The sequence below is a fragment of the Ascaphus truei genome, chromosome 4, assembly GCF_040206685.1.
Source record: "Ascaphus truei isolate aAscTru1 chromosome 4, aAscTru1.hap1, whole genome shotgun sequence".
NCBI classification, from domain to species: Eukaryota; Metazoa; Chordata; class Amphibia; order Anura; family Ascaphidae; genus Ascaphus; species Ascaphus truei.
In genome coordinates this window covers 107,622,957-107,646,376 of record NC_134486.1, presented here as the reverse complement: position 1 = coordinate 107,646,376, position 23,420 = coordinate 107,622,957, and the positions used below count along the sequence as shown (strand labels likewise).

At 42.0% G+C, this 23,420-nt stretch overlaps 1 protein-coding gene across 2 annotated transcripts in view; it reads left to right on the top strand.

The window, feature by feature from the left end:
• Positions 1 to 23,420, top strand: part of LOC142492998 (acyl-coenzyme A oxidase-like protein) — a 344,660-nt gene that overhangs the window by 25,742 nt on the left and 295,498 nt on the right. For both annotated transcript variants that reach the window (XM_075596354.1, XM_075596353.1), the window contains exons 2-4: positions 17,681 to 17,777; positions 19,595 to 19,678; positions 21,320 to 21,406. In XM_075596354.1, the coding sequence (XP_075452469.1) occupies positions 17,681 to 17,777; positions 19,595 to 19,678; positions 21,320 to 21,406 (268 nt within the window). The remainder of the gene's footprint in view (positions 1 to 17,680; positions 17,778 to 19,594; positions 19,679 to 21,319; positions 21,407 to 23,420) is intronic.

Sequence of the window (23,420 nt, the reverse complement as noted above, 5' to 3'; positions counted from 1 at the left end):
CAGGAACAGGCAGGGAGGTGAAGTATAGCAGTGACCGTGCGTGCGGCTGCAGCTGAGCTCGGGAGCAGCCGGGTCACTGCTAGGTGGGGGTGCCACTGCGCTTCCGGGCCTGGGACAGCATGGGAGAGTTGTGCCAGCACTCCCCCCCCCCCCCCCCCCCTGGCAGCCGCGGAACCCCTGTGGTGAAAACCACCGCCCAAGTGTATGGAGGCAAGAATTGTTTTTTTTTCCTTTGGGGGGGAGGTGTACACATGGGGCTTGGTGGCTAGTGCAAGATTCCCTTGCGGTCTGTGGTACCAAGGCGCTATGTTGGCTGGTTGAGTCTTTTTATAAAGACTCCACTAAACAGGCCGGGGTGTAGAGCTAGCACCCGTTACTACACAATCATCATAAAGAATGCCGACAAGGGAAGGTATTTATGGATAAAAATAAGTATAACTCAAAAGCCAGACGTCAACTCAATAATCCTGAACCTTTACTTGGAATTTATTGACGATAAAACATCTGAATTTCCGATGACCACGGTATTATCTTCTTGGTACCTTTCTTGCTTTTGGTATTGACCGTATTTTACAACCACTTTCTCGCTACATTGTCTGTTTCCTTCAACCCACACTTGCATCAAATACACGGCAGACTTTTTTTTTGTAAGGGAATCTCTACAGTCAAAGACTTAAATTACCGTGATGTCCTCTGCACTATTGACACAGTCCTTAACATATCAATTCCCCATGAGAATGGAGTTCATATTAGACCAGATGCATTGAGATCTATAATGATCAGTCATAAGCAATGTAAATGTAATCCAATTATTAGAAATTGTGCTCCCAAAAAACAACTTTAGATTTGAAACAGATTTTTAAATTCAGAATCAGGATATGGCTATGGGGAACAAACCTATATTTCTGGATAATCTCTTCTCAAAAGCATATTGGGTATTTTGTCAATATATTGACATCCATAATTTGACAGGGTCTATTGACTACTGACCTAAACATGCAGATAAGTGCAATGGTCATTTCAAGTATTTTTTTTTTTTTTTTTTTTTTTCAAAAGGATTCTTTATAGCCAATTTTTATGTTATTTTTTTTTAGAGACTCTGTAAAATACAAATGCACAGATTTGAGGTTGAAGTTAGATTTGTGGCTATTGCCTTAATAAATTTGATTCTGCAAACAGAAACGTGGCGGTAATTCCCAGGGTCCCTACTAGCAGAATCGCACAATTGACTAAGTATGTGTCTAACCTTATCTGACATACTACTAAAATATAAACACTAGCGTGTTTTACTGTAAATAAAGATACAACACTGAGACTTTTATTTTCAGGTAAACCCTTGGTTTTTTTACCGTATGAGCGCATTGGTGATAGACTAGTAAACACTGACATACATTCAGAAACCACAAAGGTTTTTATGCACTCCAAAAGATGGTACTTTCACATGTTTATACTGTGGACCATTGCAGCAACATCATTAAGAACGGTACCTTTCAGCACACCTTTCATGAATGCCAGTCAGACTTGGGCATTTTGCCACCTGAATTACCATTCATGGTGCATGCATTAATGTACCTTTTGTGGCCAATTATATGTGCAACAAACATCTTGACCAATTAAGCAACATCTATGAACACCAGCAATATTTGCCTGGGTAATAATGAATCTCCAGTGATGTACCTTAAAGAACAGTGTCACAATGGCTCCCAATTATGATTTATTTTTTTTTAAACGTTTTGGAACATATTCGTAATCCTTTTAGAGGGGATGACCAGGCTAAACTGTTATGTTTTGGGTTTACACACTGTATTCCCTAGGCGAGGTATGAATTAAGAATTAGCCTGCATTGCTTCCTGTGAGGACTTTGCTGTTGGGGCCCCTGCACTAATCTATTTACTATACTGCACTGACATATATGGTTCCTGGTCTAGAGGAATTCCTTCCTAATGTAGTTCTCCAGAGTCCTTTACGTTGTTCTCAGATCTATCTCTTTTGGTAGGTTTTGGCACCTTCCTTAGGGGGAGTCTTTCTCTTTACCCCCGTGGATCACCCTATTTCATACCTCCAACACCTTTTCTCTAAAATTCTTTGTTTGGACCAATGTGCCTACATTGTTACAATTACTAGCTTATGTATGGATGACCCATTTGTCCTTTTTCGTATAGTCCTACTCATACAGTATATGATTACACATAAAGGCTGCTGTCCGCTTTTTCTATATTTAATGCTGTGCATCTCCACACATTTGTGAAATCTCTATGTCCCAAGTCTCTTTGCTTGTCAGGTTCAAATCTCTCCCATCCCTTCCTCTGATACCATCCTCGACTGATCTTATGTTTATGCTTAATTTTAATTATTAACTAGCTGAATACTTTTTTTTTCCAGTGGAGGAATACAAGATGTGATTATCTTACAAGATTCCCTGCTGTTTAATCTTTGTTTGTTTTTTCAAGCATATATGTTACGTTTATGATCCAATATGTAACTGCTCCTTTGATTAGAAGTGCAAGCAGAAAGTATAGCTATAATGTATACTGTACTTCACTTGATCCATCAGATTGTCTTTGCCATATAAGGCTGTGGTCCCAGTAACTGCCACAGTGCGCGGCGTGAGCTGTGCGTGTAAGCACCGCCCCTCAATGGGCCGCCAAGTACTGCAAGGTTTTTTACAACTCAATGAAATGAAGTTTAAATCTTGCGACGGAGGCGTGGCCACGCCCCCACCGGCGGTTCACCCAATGAGGGCGAACCAGCCGCGTGACGTGATGGCCACGTCCCCGCAAATCCCCAACCACGCCCGCTCCCGTCGCAAGCTCCCTCTCTCCCCTCAGATCGCGGTTAGCGCTGTGCACGTGCCGCCCCCCCCTGCCGGGCGTGCGTGTCATGACTGGGACCGCAGCCTTACTTTTTGTATTAACTTCTTGACTTGATTACGTTAAGTACTTAAAGGAGCAGTTCCCCTTGGCCCACTGTCACGAAAGTCGCACATGACTTGTGTATGTGACATTGATTAATACTCACAACTATCCAGCTGACTTATCTCCTCGCAGGGTCCCTAAAATGAAGAAAATATCCACTTAACAAAAACGTGGCGGTAATTCCCAGGGTCCCTACATGGGCCAATAAGAAGCAGCAACGGATGATGCTTTTTTGGCCCGGGTAATGAGGGAGATGCAATTATTGCAGTTCAACTCTGGAAACCCCCTGCTTTCTATCTATGTAAGAAATTGAGGTAAAACTGCTCCTTTAACACGCTGTTCGCTGAATGTAAAGTATATCGTGCTGAGATTTAGCAAACACCCTGTGTACTTTGTATTATTGTAGTTTGAGAAGTTCTACAGTATGGTTTGCTTGTTCTTGACTATAGGCTGTGCATTTGCTATATTCTGTTACTCATTTGCACGATGTTGTGTCCTATTGTTAATGGGAAAGGAGTGCGATTATGATGCTTTATTACAACTGAAGCATGCCCGTGACTGGCTCAGCTTGTGATGTGACAGTAGCACTAATGGTAGGGGTGGCTCTAATGTGAAACACAAGGCATGTTTAGGGTAATTTGGTCACTCCACACTTGGACTCATATTTTTTTATTTTGTTTCCAAATAAGGTAAAATAAAATTAAACATATAACCTATTGCTGCATGTTTTCCTTTTTTTTCCTCCCTGACAGACTGTTTAAATAGACCAGTAATTCCTAATCAGTTGTAAAAGTACCAAGCACCTTCTGCTTCTGTTTACTACGGGCGAGGAAAAGACCAGCACAATAGTGACACTAAACGTATTTTTGGCATAAAATATCTAGAATTTATTAAGAATCATTGGCAAAGCAAATATAGAAATGTTATAGGTAGAGATACTTAGAGGCAATTAGATTGGTGATACAGGAAGGTTTGTTATATTAATCTGAATAAGTGTTGAAAATAAAATTAGAAAGACCCCTTTTTACCACATTGGGTACAATTTTTTATATGCATCTTGGACACTTGGTTCCTCTGTCACGCTACTGATCAAACTCTAATGCATGCCCTTATCCTTTCCCATCTGGATTATTGTAACATACTGCTAACAGGCCTCACAACTTTCTCCTTTGCAATCTATCCAAAATTCTGCTGCTAGAATAATTTCACTTCCAACACGGTCTCTGCTCATCTCCTCCTTAAATCCTTCTCTTGGCTTCCCATCAAGTTTCGGGTCACCTACAAAGTTCTCCTCCTTACTTTCAAGGCTCTCCACTCATGTGCTCCTCCCTACATATCAGCTTTTGTCCCTTGTTAATCGTCTTCTGCGCTCTACCCATAACTGTCGCCTTTCCACCTTTTTCACCTCTACTGCTCTCTCTCACCCTAAACCTTTTCCCCTCACTGCCCTTTACTCGTGGAACTCCGTTTACACCAAGCACCTTCTCTCCTCAGCTTAAAGACCAACTTTAAAACTCACCTCCTTAAATGAAGGGCTCCAATAGCGCAGACTTATGGCTACTGTCCCACACCTAGTGTTGTTCTTACCAACCATTGTGGTGAAGCTCTGCCATCTACTGCACTTATTCCCTCAGTTGCTGTCTCCAAGTTTCCAATCATACCACTTAGGTTGTAAGCTTATTGTCTGATCTTATTTGTTTCACTTATTGTACTTTAATTCCCAGTACTGTATTGTCTCTCTTGTAAAGAGCTAAGAACAGCTATGGGTGCTACAGTATATCATTGAAGACCTACATACATTAGTCTCGGCTGTTTCACCGCCGGGACATTAGTCCGCTACGACAGTTTGCTGCCGCAGGTAATGTATCCCCTTACACTAAAAACCTAAACCACTTACCCCAACACTAATTGTTCTAGACAAAACAAGTACCTTGTGAAAAAAACCGCCATCACTAATAGTCCCCTTCTGAAATTATATTGGCTCATTTTTGAGTGTCTCAAGTTTCGTGGTGCATGGGATACTGTATATGGTTTTAATGACTTTGTTTCCCCTCGTGTTAAGTTGAGAAACCTTTGTTTTATACCAAGTAGGCTTTGTATATATTGTTTTCAATGGGACTCCTATTCTTTAAGAAATATGTGTATGTGTGAGTTAAGTTATGGTGAGTAAAAAAAGTGACAAAAACCCTCCACAGCAAAGCAAATATGCAAATGTAAATACAACTGTATGCTCATCTGCATGTCTTAGGCAGGTCTGCAACCCCACCTTTCACCATTATCACCCAGCACTTCCACTGCAGCAAGGGATTCTGGGAAATGACATGCAAATGAGCACACAGTGCCACTTTTTGCTTCAAAAACCATGAAAGGCGGGGTTGCAGACCTGCCTAAGACATGCAGATGAGCATACAGTTGTATTTACATTTGCATATTTGCTTTGCTGTGGAGGGTTTTTGTCACTTTTTTTACTCACCATAACTTAACTCAGTATGGTAAACCCCATCCTTTAGCTTCTATGCATTCCCAGTTAACCAACCCCACACTGATGAGACCCATCAAGGTCAAAACAACTGTTTGTGGGTGCCTTGGCCCTTTGGCTTAGATCAAGGCGATATGAATGCTCCTCTCGGCCTGCACAGCTATGACCAAATGCAGTACCATCCTATCTGGGGCTTCAGTAGGAAAGGTCTGTGGCAAGCATTTGGCCCTCTAGCTCGTTGAGGGGTGGTGTCCAGGCCCCGGACCACAGAACCCCTGAGCCTTCGGGCTAAGGGGGGATGGCATTCGAACAACCAGCCCTTCGGGGCTGGGGTGCACCCGCACAACCCTCGAAAGAGGGGAGATGATGCGAACTCCCTTGCGGGCCTCGGGCCAGAGGGAGGAAGAGACGGATGTCCTGAATCCAAACGGAGGAAGGCATCAATGTCCCTGGAGACCTAGGCTTTTGGGCTGAAACCTTGGGGAAACTGTGTTCTGAGGGCGGGTCTGACTTCGGTTGGACAGTCCAAAGGCATGCTCCCGAACCACTGAAGTGGTTTGGGACCCGATGAGCGAGAGGGTGCAACCCTCTCGGGAGGAAACAAAAGCTGTCTCTGGGTGGTTTTCTGGCTATGCACCTTAACCCTGGCTGTGCTCAAAGCTGTGACCATGCAGCAAGCTTAAGCCTATAGGGAACCATGTTAAAAATGGTTTTTGAAGCAAAAAGTTGCACTGTGTTCTCATTTGCATGTCATTTCCCAGAATCCCTTGCTGCAGTGGAAGTGCTGGGTGATAATGGTGAAAGGAGGGGTTGCAGACCTGCCTAAGACATGCAGATGAGCATACAGTTGTATTTACATATATATATATATATATATATATATATATATATATATATCTATATCTATATATATCTCTAAAAAAATTTTTTTAATGCTGGGAGTCTTTAGTAAATAGACCCCTTCTTATGGGGACTTCCCCTTTACATAGGAGACTTCCAAACACAGAAGAACAGTGTGTGTTCACAGAAGAGAATGAACTCTCCCGCAATTTGCTTATGGGGGTTATTCTTTAAACTGTGACAGTACTGATTGGGACACTATTGCAGAGAAACTTCCATTGAAGTCACCAAATAGCCCCCATAGACTCGATCTTTAAAGTGTGTTGTTATTACATGACTATTAGATGGTGAGAGGTTACCTCGTAGAGTTCACAGGTCCTCCCTTCCTGAGGATTCCACTCAGGAACCGGTTTATCTGGTGATGTGGCAAGACCGACATATATTTTTAAGACATATATATTTTAGAAGAATATGCATCTCATTAAAAGTGATGGAATGTTCCTTCTATAAATGTTATAAATCATTTGTACTGTTTTTTACCCCAGTTTTACAGCTAGACTTTAGTAAATAGCCCCCAAACGGTACTAATGGCAGTGAACTGTTTGAAGGATTAATTCATGGTGATGAACTTTTTTTTTTTATTTGTAATTTTTTTTTAAATTATTACTATTACTATTACAATCCAAAATGTGTCAGGTGGTATTCTACAATATTTTTTAAGGTCAGTTTGTAAACACGGTGAGCTGAGACTTAGAATGAGTTTGACTTCCTTCGGCTGCTATCTTTTGTGTGATATCACTCTGTGCGCAACAAGAACGTGTATAGGTAAAGACCTACTTTTGTCCCTCTTTTTTTTAATGTCTCTGAGGACAAGGTGAGAAAACCGTAGAATAAATTAATCGCTAAAAAAACTTTTCCAGGCTTCAGTTTCCTAGTTATAACCTATTCGGCTTCATCATGATCATGAAAAGTTTGATAAGATGGTTCTGTTCAGCTAAGGCTCCTTGACTGAGAGATCTTAATCTCTACCCATCAAGCAGAACAGTTGATCAAATCGATCAGGATTGAGGGGCTGAGGAACGTGCATATATAAAAAATGAGCCACTTTGGTGCAGATCACTCTGTATCTTCATTTTGCATCCCAGGCGTGACGACCACAAGGCAGGCTCCAGGCGAAGAGTCCTTGATGGGACTTTAGGCCTCCGCCCTCTGACCCTACAGCTTGCTCGAAGCTCCTGGCTCCATGTACCGCAGAGAACTAACCACCTACAGGGGGTGAGGGGAGCAATTGCGCGGCACTCTGAGCAGCAGCTGAAAGGTCTCTGCCCAGGTGGGAGGAGAGATCGGGGAACACGTGCATCTTCCACCTGCGCACGCTAGCACACGGCTGGTCTGTTGGGGGGGGGGGTTAACGCTGCAAGGGGATGGGGAGATTCTACATATGGCCTTACAACAGGCCCTAACCCCTTTCTACCTCTCACTGGTATGGTATGAGGAGAGCTGGCGACTGGAACACCTCCCCTAATTTGGAATTTGGAAAGCAACAGACAAGATCGCTTTCCAATCGAATATTATCAAAATATTGTTTGAGATATCTGATGCCCTTTGTGTAAACCATTCAATGATTCTCTGTGGGGTGGCATTCTCTCCCTCCCTTTACCATGAGACAAGCAATGATCACTTTAATTCGGAGTAAACCAGCTTAGACTGTGTAAATTACCATACCGATTACTGTGGAGATCCTATATAACTGTAACTACATCCCATTACAGAGTTAAGTAGAAGCTGAACTGACAAGATGTAATGAACTTTTGTCGTGACGGGATAGAAGCGCCACCCTCAAAATTAGCATTTTGCCCCCACCCCAAAAGTATATTTGACTGCTCTTCCTATTTCTCTGTCCAGACTGATGATTGGCTTCATCTGCAGTGCGAAAAAGGCCAGAATTAAAAAGCAAATTTTAAGTTCACCTACAGTAGATCAGTGAGCGGTTTGGCCGTATCTAATTGTAAGCATTCCTACTGGGCAACACTACAGAAGGTACTGGTACCACAGACCCCCTAGTACTCGCTGGGTAGACCTTGAGGAAATAGCCATAAGTCATAGCCCAATCTCAGAGCTACTCTGTTGAAAATATAGATGTGACCTGTACCGGACAGAGACAGACTTACTGGACCTCCCACTCTATATTGGCTTAAATTTAGGAAGAAAACTCTGGGTAGAAATTCCCCTTTGGCACCTTACACTATATTAATTCATTTAACACCGTATTCCGATCACCTATTGTCCGCTATGAGATCAGCATAAATTGTACATTTTAAATATCTATTTGTAAACTATTTTTTCATATCTATGCAACAATTGAACAAGTGTATAGGCGAGAAGGTCCCCTTCTATCAGTACTTTCAAATTCGACATATGACTAAAAAAATCTGGGAATAGGGACCTTTCTATCAGAAAGCAATCTCCAGGTGCTTTTGACTCCTGTTATAAGTATTTGTCTTTACATCTCCTATCTGGCCGCACTGGACCCCTTCATGCCCTTTTGCGGATGCCCATGGACTTATGAGGATGAGCCAAGACTACAGTGCTGTATTTAATGCACTATTGTGAGGAGTAACTTAAGTCTTTATAGAACATCCACTATGTAGATGACATAGGGGGTACACATAATATTGAGGGTAATCACTGCAGCTGTGTCGGACTCCATGCGGTGACCGTAGCAAGAAATAATTATGAGCCTTCTAAAGAAGAACGAGCTGGTGTAATGTAGCTACCTCCATTCAGGACTTTATATTTATTTCTACTGATGAATTTTTATTATATGTACACAAGCACTGTGGGCGATCTTTGCAAATACTTCTCTGAAGAGTGTAAGATATTTACCTTGGGTTACTGGCCAGTACTCTCTACATACCTCATACCTTGTGAGACATTGTGTTTTTTTTTTTTTTTTTTTTTAAATCTTTGTTTAAAAAAAAAAATGTATGTCCTTGAGACACTCCATAATTATGTATATATGCTGACAAGCCGACTAATTTTATATACTTTTTGTGTCTGTGATACCGACATTAATCTCTTTGCTTATACAGGACATTTTTGTCATGAATAATTTCCTATTTTGGATTGATTTACATCTATATTCGTTATGGCCTTTTGTACATTGATGAAGGTGTGCAATATTTCTACTGCTTTTCCACTTGCTGATATATGTGGTTTAGATGTACTGTACAAGAATGAGTTTAAGGTACAATGCCATACAGTCCGTTTGCAGATAGACAATGTTGTCTTACCTAGAGTAATCCACCTTCAACAGCATTGTCTCTTGTTATTCAATGGCATTACATTTTGGCATATTCACCAGTTGAATGTTGTCCTTTTTGGGAGGATTTATTTTTGGTCTTTATTATTGTAATATTTTTTATGGTTTTAATGTGGGAGTGTTGTTAATGTATTTTCTATGTGTATATTAAATAGGATATATATATATTTTTTTTTTTTCATGTGTGGTGCGCTGTTGTTGTTGACATTTTCGAATTCGTATTTTTTTATTTATTAGTAGCAGGGTTTGTTTCAGACTCATTTAACCATCTTGTGATAAGGATTTATTTGGTTCTTTTTAGTTTTGTTTTGTCTGATCATGAACTTATTTTTGAGGACTAGCAGCTCGACTTTTTTTTTTTTTTAATGAATCTGCCACTCATTTTAGGATTTGTAGTATATGAAAAGCATTTGATTCTGACTACACTTCAGGGGTTTTAAAGGCATTATGAAGACAAAGCATTAAAGAAGCGTACATTGATATTATAAGGAACATTTATGAGACCCACATCAATCATTCGATTTATATGAAGACATAAAGGGAGACGCTCTATCACCAAAGCTTTTCACCTCAACACTTGAATTGTTCAGGAGATTAAATTGGGAAGAAAAGGGGATCAAAATCCATGGTAAATACGATTTTCAGATTACATTGTTGTTTTTTTCCACAAGTCCAGAAAACCTCCAGCAACAAATCGGAGACCTTGCCTAAAGCATGTAAGAAGGTGGGCCTCCATATAAATCTCGGCAAGACCAAACGGATGTTCTTCAAATCTCAACTCTACAAAGATTTAAATAAATGGAATCGAACAAGAAGTCGCAGACTGCATACGCAGCCAGCAAGTATCAATAGATGGGAACCTTTCGAATGGAGAATGAAGATGGGATTGAGTGCATTTAGAAGAAATAAAATAATTGTACAACTGTTTTTGACCAATGTATCCTGCTTGATCTCATGTATGGATGTGAATCTTGGACCCTAAATACAAAGGCAATTCAGAAGCTTCAGACTACTCCGAGTATGGCGAGATGTATGATGGGTAGTACTTTTAAGTGACCGTAAAAATTAATTGGTTCGAATGCAAACAAAAGTCTGTGACATCACACTGGTGAAGAAATTAAAATGGCAGTGGGCCAGACATATTGCAAGAAGAAATTACCATCTTTGAACAGGCATGTACTCAACTGGGTTCCAAAGGATATCAAAAGACCAAGATGACGACCAAAAGTAAGATGGCAAGATTAATTCAGAAAATGAGTTTGATCAACATGGAGAATGGAGGCTTGCAACGGCAGTTTCTGGAAGATTATTGGGGAGGCCGTTATCCAGCAGACTGAAGAAATGTGCATATAAAGTATACATTAAACAATACTATACTTGTATGTAATAATGAAGTGTAGCCAGGTCCCCCTCTTATCTCTGGGCTGCGCGAGGGGGGCCTGCAGGGATGGCTTTGGTGGAGGTTGCTGCCGTGCAGGGAGTTTGTGAGCGGTTGAGCGGGTCGCCGGCATTCTGCCGAGAGCGCCGCCATCTTGCCATATGCCGCACATTCGCAGTAGCAGCTCGCGCATGCGCAGTGGATACACAGTGTGGCGGCCATTAGGAATAGGCTTAGCAACGCTATGCTGCGGGTGGAACCTGGGAGAGGGAGCAGCGGGACCGGCACGCATGTCAGCGCGGGACCTGCGGGAGTTGCGCCGGCGATTGTCACGGATCCTCACATAGGGCTCCTGGAAGCGCGGACGAGAGAAGTAGATACATTTGGCGCACTGAGACACCACGCCAGTCGGAAACAGGACAGCCATGGGACAGGTAAGGTCCAGGGAGAAGTGCTCCGCTGGACTAGGCCAGAATGTCCCATAGGTCCCAGCTAGATCCCATTACTATTGGCTTGTGTGCTGTAGGGAAGACCCCATAGACAGGGATGCTCCCCTTAGCCCATTAGTGTTAGTCAGAACATCTGTGACGTACGCACACGATATGCACAGCCTGCGTCTGGGACCAGACCAGGCCATCAACCCAGAGACTATCCTAAGGTGGGACCCTCCAACCTAGACATCACCCCACGCAGAGGCGGATCTTCGGTGGACAGACTGATCGGTTGTTTATTAGTACCTAGCGGCACCTGGGGGCTGGAGCGCCCGGGCAGGTATATCTAAAAGTGCACCAACAATTCACGTGGGCAGCGCTGTCACACACACTTGGGGTGGGATTGGCTATTGTGGCCTGGGCACTGGGACACTGGTGCCCCTGCACCCAAGTACTGTGGGGGTATTCCGCGGGTCTGTGTACTTACAGTTGGGTCCGGAAATAATTGGACACTGATACAAGTTTTGTTATTTCGGCTGTTTACCAAAATAAATTCAAGTTACAGTTAAATAATGAATATGGGCTTAAAGTGCAGTCTATCAGCTTTAATTTGAGGGTATTAATATCCAAATTGGAGGAAGGATTTAGTAATTACATCTCTTTAATATGTAGCCCCCTATTTTTCAAGGGACCAAAAGTAATTGGACAATTGACTCAAAAGCTGTTTCATGGACAGGTGTGGGCTATTCCTTCGTTATTTCATCATCAGTTAAGTAGGTACAAGGTCTGGAGTTGATTCCAGGTGTGTGCATTAGCATTTGGAAGCTGTTGCTGTGAACCCACAACATGCGGTCAAAGGAGCTGTCAATGCAAGTAAAACAGGGCATCCGTTGGCTGCAAATAAAAAAGAAAATTCAACAGAGAGATAGCAGGAACATTAGGAGTGGCCAAATCAACAGTTTGGTACATTCTGAGAAAAAAAGAACGCACTGGTGAGCTCTGCAACACAAAAAGGCCTGGACGTTCACGGAAGACAACAGTGGTGGATGATCGTAGGATCCTTTCCATGGTAAAGAAAAACCCCTTCACAACATCCAGCCAAGTGAAGAACACTCTCTCCAGGAGGTAGGCATATGATTATGCAAGTCTACCATAAAAAGAAGACTTCACGAGAGCAAATACAGAGGGTTCACCACAAGGTGTAAACCATTCATAAGGCTCAAGAATAGAAAGGCCAGATTAGACTTTGCCAAACAATATCTAAAAACGCCAGCCCAGTTCTGGAACAGCATTCTTTGGTCAGATGCAATTAAGATCAACCTGTACCAGAATGATGGGAAGAAAAAAGTAATGAGAAGGCTTGGAACGGCTCATGATCCGAAGCATATCACATCATTTGTAAAACACTGTGGAGGCAGTGTGATGCATGGGCACTGGGTCAGTAGTGTTTTTTGATGATGTGACAGAAGACAGAAGCAGCCGGATGAATTCTGAAGTGTATAGGGATATATTGTCTGCTCAGATTCAGTCAAATTCAGCAAAGTTGATTGACAATGACCCAAAACATACTGCGAAAGCAACCCGGGAGTTTTTTAAGGCAAAGAAGTGGAATATTCTGCAATGGCCGAGTCAATCACCTGATCTCAACCCGATCGAGCATGCATTTCACTTGCTGAAGACAAAACTTAAGGCAGAAAGACCCATGAACAAACCAACTGAAGACAGCTGCAGTAAAGGCCTGCAAAGCACCACAAAGGAGGAAACCCAGCGTTTGGTGATGTCCATGCGTTCCAGACTTCAAGCAGTCATTGCCTGCAAACAATTCTCGACAAAGTATTAAAAATGAACATTTTATTTATGATTGTGTTAATTTGTCCAATTACATTTGAGCCCCTGAAATAAGGGGACTGTAAATGAAAATGGTTGCAATTCCTAAACGTTTCATACGATATTTTTGTTCAACCCCTTGAATTAAAGCTGAAAGTCTGCACTTCTATTGCATCTCAGTTGTTTCATTTCAAATCCATTGTGGTGGTGTACAGAGCCAAAATGATGAAAATTGTGTCAGTGTCCAATTATTTCTGGACCTAACTGTATATACTGTATTGTTGTGTGCCGCGTTTCAATGTTCCTGGTATAAGTACTGTCCAGTAAATACTGCTACATATACTCTTGTGTGCAATTACTGGCTGTATTGTCTTGGGAGGGGCTATCCCACTGTGTGAGGATTCTTCCTAGGTGGAGGCGCTGTTAGTATACTCGTTACACACCCCCAGGCTCCCCGTAGCGGAGGATCAGGCCTCCTGTTTACCACTCAGGTAATAGCAGTACCGGTAGACTTCCTTAGTGACGGGGCAAAGGGGCTACAGAAGTTTAAGTAGTGATAGCTCTCTCGTGCAGTCTGTAAATGTTCTATCTGAACTGCTTTTTTAAAAGCTTCAGGAACCAAAGCTTGATCTAGCACAGCATAAAAACCACCTGGTAGATGGCACCATCTGCTGGTTTAATGTAATATGTTTATGAATGCATTGGCTCTGTCCTACATTCATTGCAATACCTCAACTGGAGATCCTGTGATTTGGATAGAAAAAAGTCGGAGATTCTTTTGGAGAATTGCTGCATGAAAGTGGAAATCCCTCCTAGGAGCGACGTGTACTAATGGTAGTGACATGTTTGAGGAAATAAACCTGGGGGATTGAAAAAAGCCAATCAAAATGAGTCACTAATAAGTATTTTAAAGTAATAAAATTGGCTTGTAAATATGATCAGCTAAGACATGGAAGGGTTTTGATTTCCTCTGGCTACTTTGTGTGTAATGTTGGGCAAGAGTTTACACAGGCAAAACCAAAAACGAGTGGAAACGTTGTGTTCCCGTTCCTAAGGACGTAGTAATCCTCGACCCCGCTGCCATTCTTATGTTGGTGTCGGCAGGGTAAGGGAGGCTAGGCATATGTGCTGATTGAAGAGCCAGGCATATGTAGCGTGACCATATTTGTCCCTGCAAAAATTGGGATAAATGTCACGCATGCACAGTCTGCAAACGCCAATCGCGCCTGCGCGGCCAACAGGATTCAAAAACCAGGACAGCACCCCATAAAGTCAGACCGAGCCCTAAAAACTGGGACTTTCCCGGCTATACCGGAACATCTGGTCACCCTAAGCATATGGGCAGAAAGAGACAAACTAAATAATCAGTTTCTAAATCAATTATTTAATTGATAATACAATTATACAGTATAATACATTTATACTGCACTGTAGATGTGAAGTTGTGACCAATCCATTCCCCTTCTTTTTGAACATGAACCAAGAGAAAGGATTGACTTTGGTGTGAGGAAGAGGCCGTATGTGGTTAAGCTTCCCAGGTGTCACTGTACTTCACATTTAGTCTCCAGCCAAAAAAAGTTTTAATGATCATGGGTTCATGGGGTCACAGTGATAGAAGGCAAAGAGGAATAGAGAATACAGGAGAATGGGACAAATGTGGCAGAGAAACACAGAGCGGTCACATGCAGGGCAGAGAAATGTCTTTATACAATTTATTTAGCCTTCCAAAGAACAATAAACCTAAAAGTATCTTTTACTTATTTTTTTTTTCTTTTAAGGAGAAGAATTTACTTCAAGTAGTGCAGGAAAGTTTGGGGTTTTTCTCGTGACCTCCTACATAGTCTTGCTCCCAAGATATTTTGTCATGTTTCTTGTGTAGTATATGAATTTTCTGATTCATTGTGATGGTGTATGTAGCCCCTGTTCCCCGTAACTACCGGTACTGCCGTTACCTGTTTAGGATAGGCGCCAAGGGCCGTTTTGCCGCTAAGGTTAGGGATTAGCATTAGGTGTTAACTTTAGGGTAATGGGTTAAGCTTTTTAGAGTAAAGGTTAGGTGTTCAGGTCAAGGGGTTAAGCGAAATAACTAGCGGCTAAATGTCCTGGCGGGGAAATGGTGGAGTGCCTGCAACGAAAGGACCTAGACCGGAAGGCACCACCTCAGATTACTATTGTTTGACTCCAGAAGAGTGTACAGGTACCTTATCACTTTTTCTTTGATCATAGTGTATACCAAATGGAAGGGCGAGACACTTGTATTGAAATCAAGCAAGGTAAACACCTTACTACCCATTCAAAATAAGTAGCTTTGGACCGGGTCCTACATTTTTTAAAAACCGGGTAACGGGTATCCGTAGGATTTGGTGCGTTGTACCCGGCTACCCGGTTGACACTTACCTGGGGGTGGATTGACACTTACCTGGGAGTGGTGGAAGCCCGCGGCGACAACTAGGCAGATCAGCAGAGGTCCTGTGGCAGTGGCAGCATCAGCAGTCTGTGTTCTGCCCGCGCAGGAGCTGCAGGACTCCATAGTAGTGTGAGCTGGGGAACCATGTGACTGTGTGTGTGCAGGAGCAGAAGCGTTCCTATTGGACAGCCTGCTGTCCGATAGGAACGCTTCTGCTCCGGTCACATGGTTCCCCAGCTCTCACTGCTATGGAGTCCTGCAGCTGCCACGCGGGCAGAACACAGACTGCTAATGCTGCCACCGCCACAGGACCTCTGCTGACCTGCCTAGATGTCGCCGCGGGCTTCCTCATGGGTCTTCCTCACCTTCCGTTGCTGACAGCAGGTAAGTAAAGATGTATTTTTCAGCTACCCTGACATTACCCGTCGCCGGGTATTACCCGGTGCCGAGCCCACTTCTCAGTTGTCGGGGTAAGTTCCGGGTAGCTGAAAATCTGCCGGGTACCGGGTAATTCCGGGTAGTCGGTACATCACTAAAAATAAGTACTTTTGTTCATATTTAAATTTCCACTTTTCTACAATTACACAAGACTTTGAAATGTAGTGTTGTCAAAACAGCATGCACACCTTGTGGTTATGTCTACCGTGACCCGTGACTACTCTGGTAAAAGCACAATTCTATGATTGTAATAAACCGAAGTGTTGTCTAATTTGATAATCGAGCCGATTAAAAATATTCCTGGTTAACTCCAAATATTCTCTAGGGTGAGCAACCATAAAATTTGAACTATTACCAAGATTAAACATAGAAGAAGCATACAGTCTACTAGGAAAATGAGTAGAGTTGAATCACTAGTTTAATAGGATATAAGGTTGTTGCAGTTGAGTTTTTATGTCCGTTTGCCGCAAGACTAACATAGTGTGGGGTGTCTTTCTTTGGCATCGAGTGATAGTGGTCATGTTAGAAGTAGGAGGGAGAGGGTGAGGATGGCAGAAAGCTGTTTGCAAAGGTTTCCATCGAAAAATTGATATTTCAAGTGTATTCCACCCCTTGCCCCCTTTTTTTTAATGGGTGGGATGCATTCCCCAACCCCCCCGAGCTAAACCGCATTCATTTCAACTCTGGGAACCCCCTCGTTCCCAAGATACTTGCCAGAGAAGGAAGCACCGATACTTCTGCATATTTGAACCCTCTGCACCAGGCAAGATTGACATTGCCACAGTGTCATGGGGAAGGCACTGTTCTCCATTTCTGCTCCATATTCAGCACATTTCTAAGCAGTTTCTCTCATTTGCTGTCAATATGAATTGGGGGGTGGAGGGAGCCCTCAGTCTCTGCCAGTAATCGCCCCTATGCTTTCTTCTCTTTGCTTTTCCAGCTAAAAACCGTGCTGAAAAGGGGGGTTGTCTCGCTAACCTGTATCGGTATTTGGGTTGCAGCCAAATAAGCTGTTTAGGACATCAGTACCAAGGGGAAATTTTTGTTGCATTTTGCAGTTAGACAATTGAGCCTTTAATCTGCAAAACTGTTGGCCATATCTTACATCTTGATACAGCTATGGAAAGAGGTAGTAAAAGTGTTGCAGTATGGGATTTGACGTTATTGCAACTCCAATACATGATGCACAGATACAAAGAGGTAATGAGGGCCCGGCTGAAGAGCTTACAATCTAATATTATACAAAGAACAAGAAAACATACAAGATGGATTTGGACTATGTCACTTTCTAAATTAATTTAGACACTTTATAAACAGCAGAGGCTTATTTACCTTAACTTTGGATGAAGATGCCAAGCGAATGGAAGCATTGATACAATCAAACGGCTGTGTATTAGCCTTTATGACTTGTCCCTAGGACTCAGTTTAGTCTTCATCACTGCAAGGCTGTTTAGGAAATAATAATATGGCATAATAAATTATTTTAGTGCCTTCTGTAAAAATGTGGTATATGCTGAATTAAAGAAATGAGAATAGCCATCAGTGCAACAATTGAATACAATGAGGAAGGGAGAACTGAACCACAGTAGATATTCTGATACCAGTCTCTAATTCCATCTCTACATTACGTCTGGCCTTTACAGATATGACTTGAATCTGGATGATATGAGGGACCTGACATTTGAAAGAGTGAAATTTGCTATGGGTTTACCACAAGTTCAACGTGCATTTCAGGAGATGGTAAGATATAAAATAAAATTTGTTTTACATATAAATGCATATATAAATATAATCTTTATGATCAAACTTTAATTGGCAAACAGTGTTGTAGAAGATGATGTAAATCAATGAGGCATTGTACCCAGAGTCTGACTAAGGTTATAATTTGCCCTAGGCAGGTACCTGTCTATGAATCCAGCCTTGATTTATATCTACCAATAATAAGGGCCTGGGACAAAAGGACAATCCAGTACTTCCTCATGATTGGTACAATTAAATGCTCAACATTTGTTAACTATTTTCTACGTTACTAAAACTATCCGGTCCTATGGAGATAATGGTTACTATGCCGACCATCCAACTTTCTTGATTCCCAAAATACCCTGATTGTTTTTCCAAGAAAATAATCTTGCAGCCACTGTCAGCATTATGATTGAGGCCAATAGAATGATCATGCAAAGTACCCCAACTGTGCTTCAGGGATGAGTGTAACAAATAAAGTAATTTGAAAACTCCATTTAAAATGTCCACTAAAGATGGGGTGCCTTCTACAAGAGAGGAAATACTCTACCAAAAAGAAGTGTGGATACTGTAGAAATAAGAAGTGCAGACAGCTTTAATAGTTCACACCGTAAAAGTAAAATACCACAAAATGCACACAAGTGAAGTGCTGTAAATCCAGTACACATGGTAGCATCTCACTTGGTGGGTCAACACGGAGCGGTCTCTGTTGCTTCTTAGGTGCCATCCTCCCTCCCTTGCGTGTCACGGTGGATGCCACTCCGAGCCGTTGCATTCACGCTCACTTCTGGGTTCAGGCAGATGGCTTTGTGTTGTCTTGGCAAAGTATGGGGAGACCCACTTAGACAAGCTCCAGCAAATGGATCCGCCCTACGCATTTTGCAAATGGGAGAGAAGACGGCAAGTGAGAGGGTCTGCAGCACCAGCGACCGGCTTAGTGTTGACCCATTGCTACCATTTGTGCTTCATTTAAAGCACTTGCGAATGAGTTTTCTACTACTTCAATTTTACTGTTTGATCCATTAAAGGTGTCTGGTCCAATAGATTGATGCATAATCTGGGAATGGTTACTATTGGTGACCTTGACGACAGTGGTTTTTCTTTTTTGTCCACCAGCAGAATCAAATTGGGGTTATCTCAGGACCTGAGGAGAGTCCCTGGAGTACTGTGGCTCACTGTTTAATGTGTTCTGACAGATAGATGTAAAGGAAAACCTCAATCTTAATTATTGGAGAGGTTCTCTGTACAGGAGACATAACTGGTTCAGATCATGTGGAAAGAAAATTCAGTAGGGAGAGTGCGGCTTGTTCTTCATTTATTGTGTGCAACAAGACCGTTGCCACCAGGCTGTAATATGAATATATTTCTATTTCCATACTTTGTATAGAGCTACCACAGAATTGTGGACAACAGCCACAATTACGTATGCACGACTAGTTATAGAAATGCCAGCACTGGGATTGTTAATTGGTATCTACAGTATGTATTCTTGCAATAAAATGATTGTGCGTGTACTGTACCCTTTTCTGCAATTTTTGAACCCGAAACCCATAACAAGTAGAGATATTAAAACATTGTCAAAACTACTTACCCATGTGGCCTTTTTTTTAAACTTTTTTTAGTAACATGTTTAGGCTGTTTTGTGCTTCAAACCCATGTAATCGATTCTAAACCACTGAGACATTAACTGCATGGCCCACCACAGGACACAGGGCTCATATGAAATGTTTCTTCATTCGTTTAACCCTTCTAAATAATAGACGAGAATAAAAGATCCACTAATTTGTACACCTTTTTATTCTGTTTAATGTGTTCAGACAGATAAAAATAAAAACTTCATCAATAGAAGCCTAATTATTGGAGAAGTTCTCTGTACAGCAGATATGACAACTGGAGTAAAGGTAAGAATAGTTATTCTTGTGTTATCCAATGAATGCACGTGTCCAAACCATGCATGTAATAGCATTCATTTTATTACCCTTCACTTCTAGGTCACTAGACTGAATAAGAGTGTAGGTACAGGCATACCCCGGTTTAAGGACACTCACTTTAAGTACACTCGCGAGTAAGGACATATCGCCCAGTAGGCAAACGGCAGCTCTTATGCGCCTGTCAGCACGTCCTGAACGGCAATACCGGCTCCCTACCTGTACCGAAGCTGTGCGCAAGAGGGGGACTATAGAGCCTGTTACACATGTGTTATTTACATCAGTTATGCACGTATATGGTGATTGCAGTACAGTACATGCATCGATAAGTGGGGAAAAAGGTAGTGCTTCACTTTAAGTACATTTTCGCTTTACATACATGCTCTGGACCCATTGTGTACGTTAATGCGGGGTATGCCTGTACTACACTGAGTATGTATGTAATCACATCTTTTACAGTACACACTTGATGACTGACTACCAGCTAAATAAGAATAGTTTTTGAAGATTTTTTTAATTTGAGATTGTAGCAGTGAGTGAACAAATTGGAGCAAAATGTATTGAAAAGAACCTAAAACGGAAAGCAAAAATAAATGTCCCTCTGGGAAATCTGTTCCCTCACAGTCCTCTTACCCTAGTCACGGGAATGAAAAACAGGCAGCTGCGTGAACTTCCCTGTCAGCAGGGAAACGGCCCACAATACATAATTCAGGTCCTGACAGGGGGGCAAGTTATTCCTAATGGGAGGAAGCAGCAGGGCTGAGAGACAGAGAGTGCAGCTCTCTCCTCAGCAGGCAGACTTTATGACCACACGCTTACACTCAAGAGCATTTGGCTTACCTGCAATGCAATTTGCCTTTCCAGTTTAATAGTTAGGCAGAGTATATTTAGATTGGGGGACGGGATGGTCGGCTGGAATCAGCTGGCAAGTCCCTGTTTCATTTACTAAATGGTAATACTGTAAGTTCTGCATTTAGGAACATTATTTATAAAATGTTTTACCAGAAAATAATACATTGAGACTTGCCTCTCGTTTTCAAGTATGTCCTGGGCACAGTAATACCAGCTATGCCAGGTTACATTAAATGAACAGAGGTTATACATTCAATTCACAGACATTTGATGGACTGCTAGAAATAGATTACGGGCGTATGCAACCGGTACAGACCAGGTTAAATTGTGTTGGAAGAGGTAGGATAGGCCTGCAATGTATTGTGTTAGAAGAGGCTCTATTGCTCAGTTTTACACAAAACAGAATATTGTTCTAGAATTTTAAGTAATCAAGTAACATTTAGTTATTTGACATCTAAGTTATGATAATTAATTTTAATCATTGAACTCATCTAGGCTTGTAGATAAAGAAGCAGATACATGATTCATTGCAGCTGCAACACTCCCACGTCTCCATTGCCAAAATACCAAGGAAAGGTGACGTTTTATAGTTGAGATTCAGTGTTGCACGTTAGCAATTTGGGGAAGTTTAAATAAGACATTAAAGATGATCCATTTTACAAACCAAATGGAAGACGTTATAAGGCTCCTTAAAAACCCAAGCCCTAGAACCTCCTTGGTTTCCATGTGCAGAGTATTCATTATTATTGATGTTTATTTCAGTGCGGAGTAATTTGTTGGTTATTCGGAGGAGCGGTGATGAATCTTGGAGGTCCAGAACATATTCTGAAATGGTTCCTGCCCCTAAAGGTATGATTCCTGTCTGTGTGAACACCAACAAACATGATACAAAGCACCATATTCAATGATCCAAAATAATTCTTCATGGTTTTCTTTATATTGTAAGAGTGGAAAACTTCAAGACAACCAACACAAAAAACAGAATTAATTGTTCTATTGTTCTTTTTGGGAAGTGTCAACATATTCCACAGCGTGGTACAATATGGTTACAGAGCTCTGTATTTTACATATACAGAATTAAATACCAAATAAGAACAAGCCATCGCAAACTGATACAAAAAGTAAGGAGGTCCCTGCTCGTGAGAGCTTACACTGTAGAGCGTATGCATTTTAATTACCATTGCTATACTGAGCTTTGCATTTGGGAACGTAAACTTTCCATAAAGGAGCAATCTATGCTATATCCTACTTGTGTGTTTTATTTTAAATAAATCGGTTCTGTAGTATTAGATGATAATTATTGCATTTGTTTTTAATTCAACTCTTAATGTCATTTTTTTATGAGCTTTAATATACTGAGCATCCTTTGATTTCTATAGCCGGTTTTAGCCACCTCCCCAGCAGTGCAAGATCTATGCAACACTTTCCTGTTTGTGATTATTTGTTGCCAATGTTCCCAGCAGTTCGAGCTATAAGCTGAAGCAATAGGCATTGTAACAAGGATACATTATAACTGCTGATTTACACCGACGGAAGAATTGATTGAAACTGAAAGGCGGCCATTTAGTGAGCCCTGGGAAGCAGAATTTTGCTGATCGATCAAAGGCTGCATATATTAAACCCAATATTTTTTTTAAATGTATTGCCTCGTTAAGATTCTTACATTGCTTGTAAATGAGAAGTAATGATAGTGTGCAAAAATCATATGAAAAAACACCATTTCTAAGTAAGATCCTTTCACCTGCTTTATGAGGGCCAGGGTTTGCTAATTGCCACTAAAGCGTAAAACGGATAACAGCCTTTTCACTTGAATGGGCCATCAGGTGTCTTATGTTTTAGTACTGCCTGGTAATTATGGGCTTAAATGTCTGGTTGATAATATGTCATCATTAGGACATAAGGCTAAGTCCCCGGTGGTGGATGCTGCACATGCGCCTGGTGTCCTGGCAGCGCATGCACAGCTTAAAACTGGTATCTGCGGTCTGTGATGGAGCTGCAGGGGGAAAGATGATGGGGGGGGGGGTTGACGGGGGCGCGGCCATGACGTCACCTGGCTGGTTCGCCCTCATTGGCTGAACCGCCGAGGGGCGTGGCCAGCGCTCCGTCGCCAGTTCTGAATACAATTTCCTAGTATTCAGAAAATCTGGTTGTGCATCGTGGTGGCAAATTGCGTGCCAGGGTAGCTAGTGGGGCCGGCCCCATTGAGGGGCAGTTCTTGTCCCTGCAGCGCACCCATAGCGCGCACTGCAGCAGGCACCGGGGACCTAGCCTAAGGCTTTGCACTTTTGTAATCATGAATCTGGTTTAAGGCAATAATCTCTTACCAGATACAGTATATGTAATAGAAACATTACACTAGACTATTAGGGAATCGAGTTATGTATGTTTCTGATATGAAGTATTGTAACTCAGGAGTTGCTAAGAAGTAGGAGATTCTCATTTTAAATTCATTAAAAAATGCGAGAGAGACAGGACTGTTATTTTTATTTATTTAAAATGGGCAGGTGGTGGAGAGGTGTTGGGGGGAGAGAGAACTATGGGAGGAGAGAGGGAGGTAAGGGAGGGATAGCATGGTCTTTGGTAAGTTATGGCAGGTGAGTAGATCCAAGGTAGGCTGTAACGTTACACTTAAAGCAGCAAAACACCTTGCACTACATCTTTTTTTGTTTTCGGATTGAAGTAGGGGGTCTCCGGAACTGGACCACATTAAATTTCAGCTCCGGGGAACCCCATACTTCCAGAAATACGTACCGTAGGGAGTGCCGGTATCTTTGCAGCCAGGGAACTGTGTACCTAACGAAATGGCGGCTTAAATGTCCAGCGTGCCAATAGGAAGCTGTGACATCCCTTGCAACTTCCTATT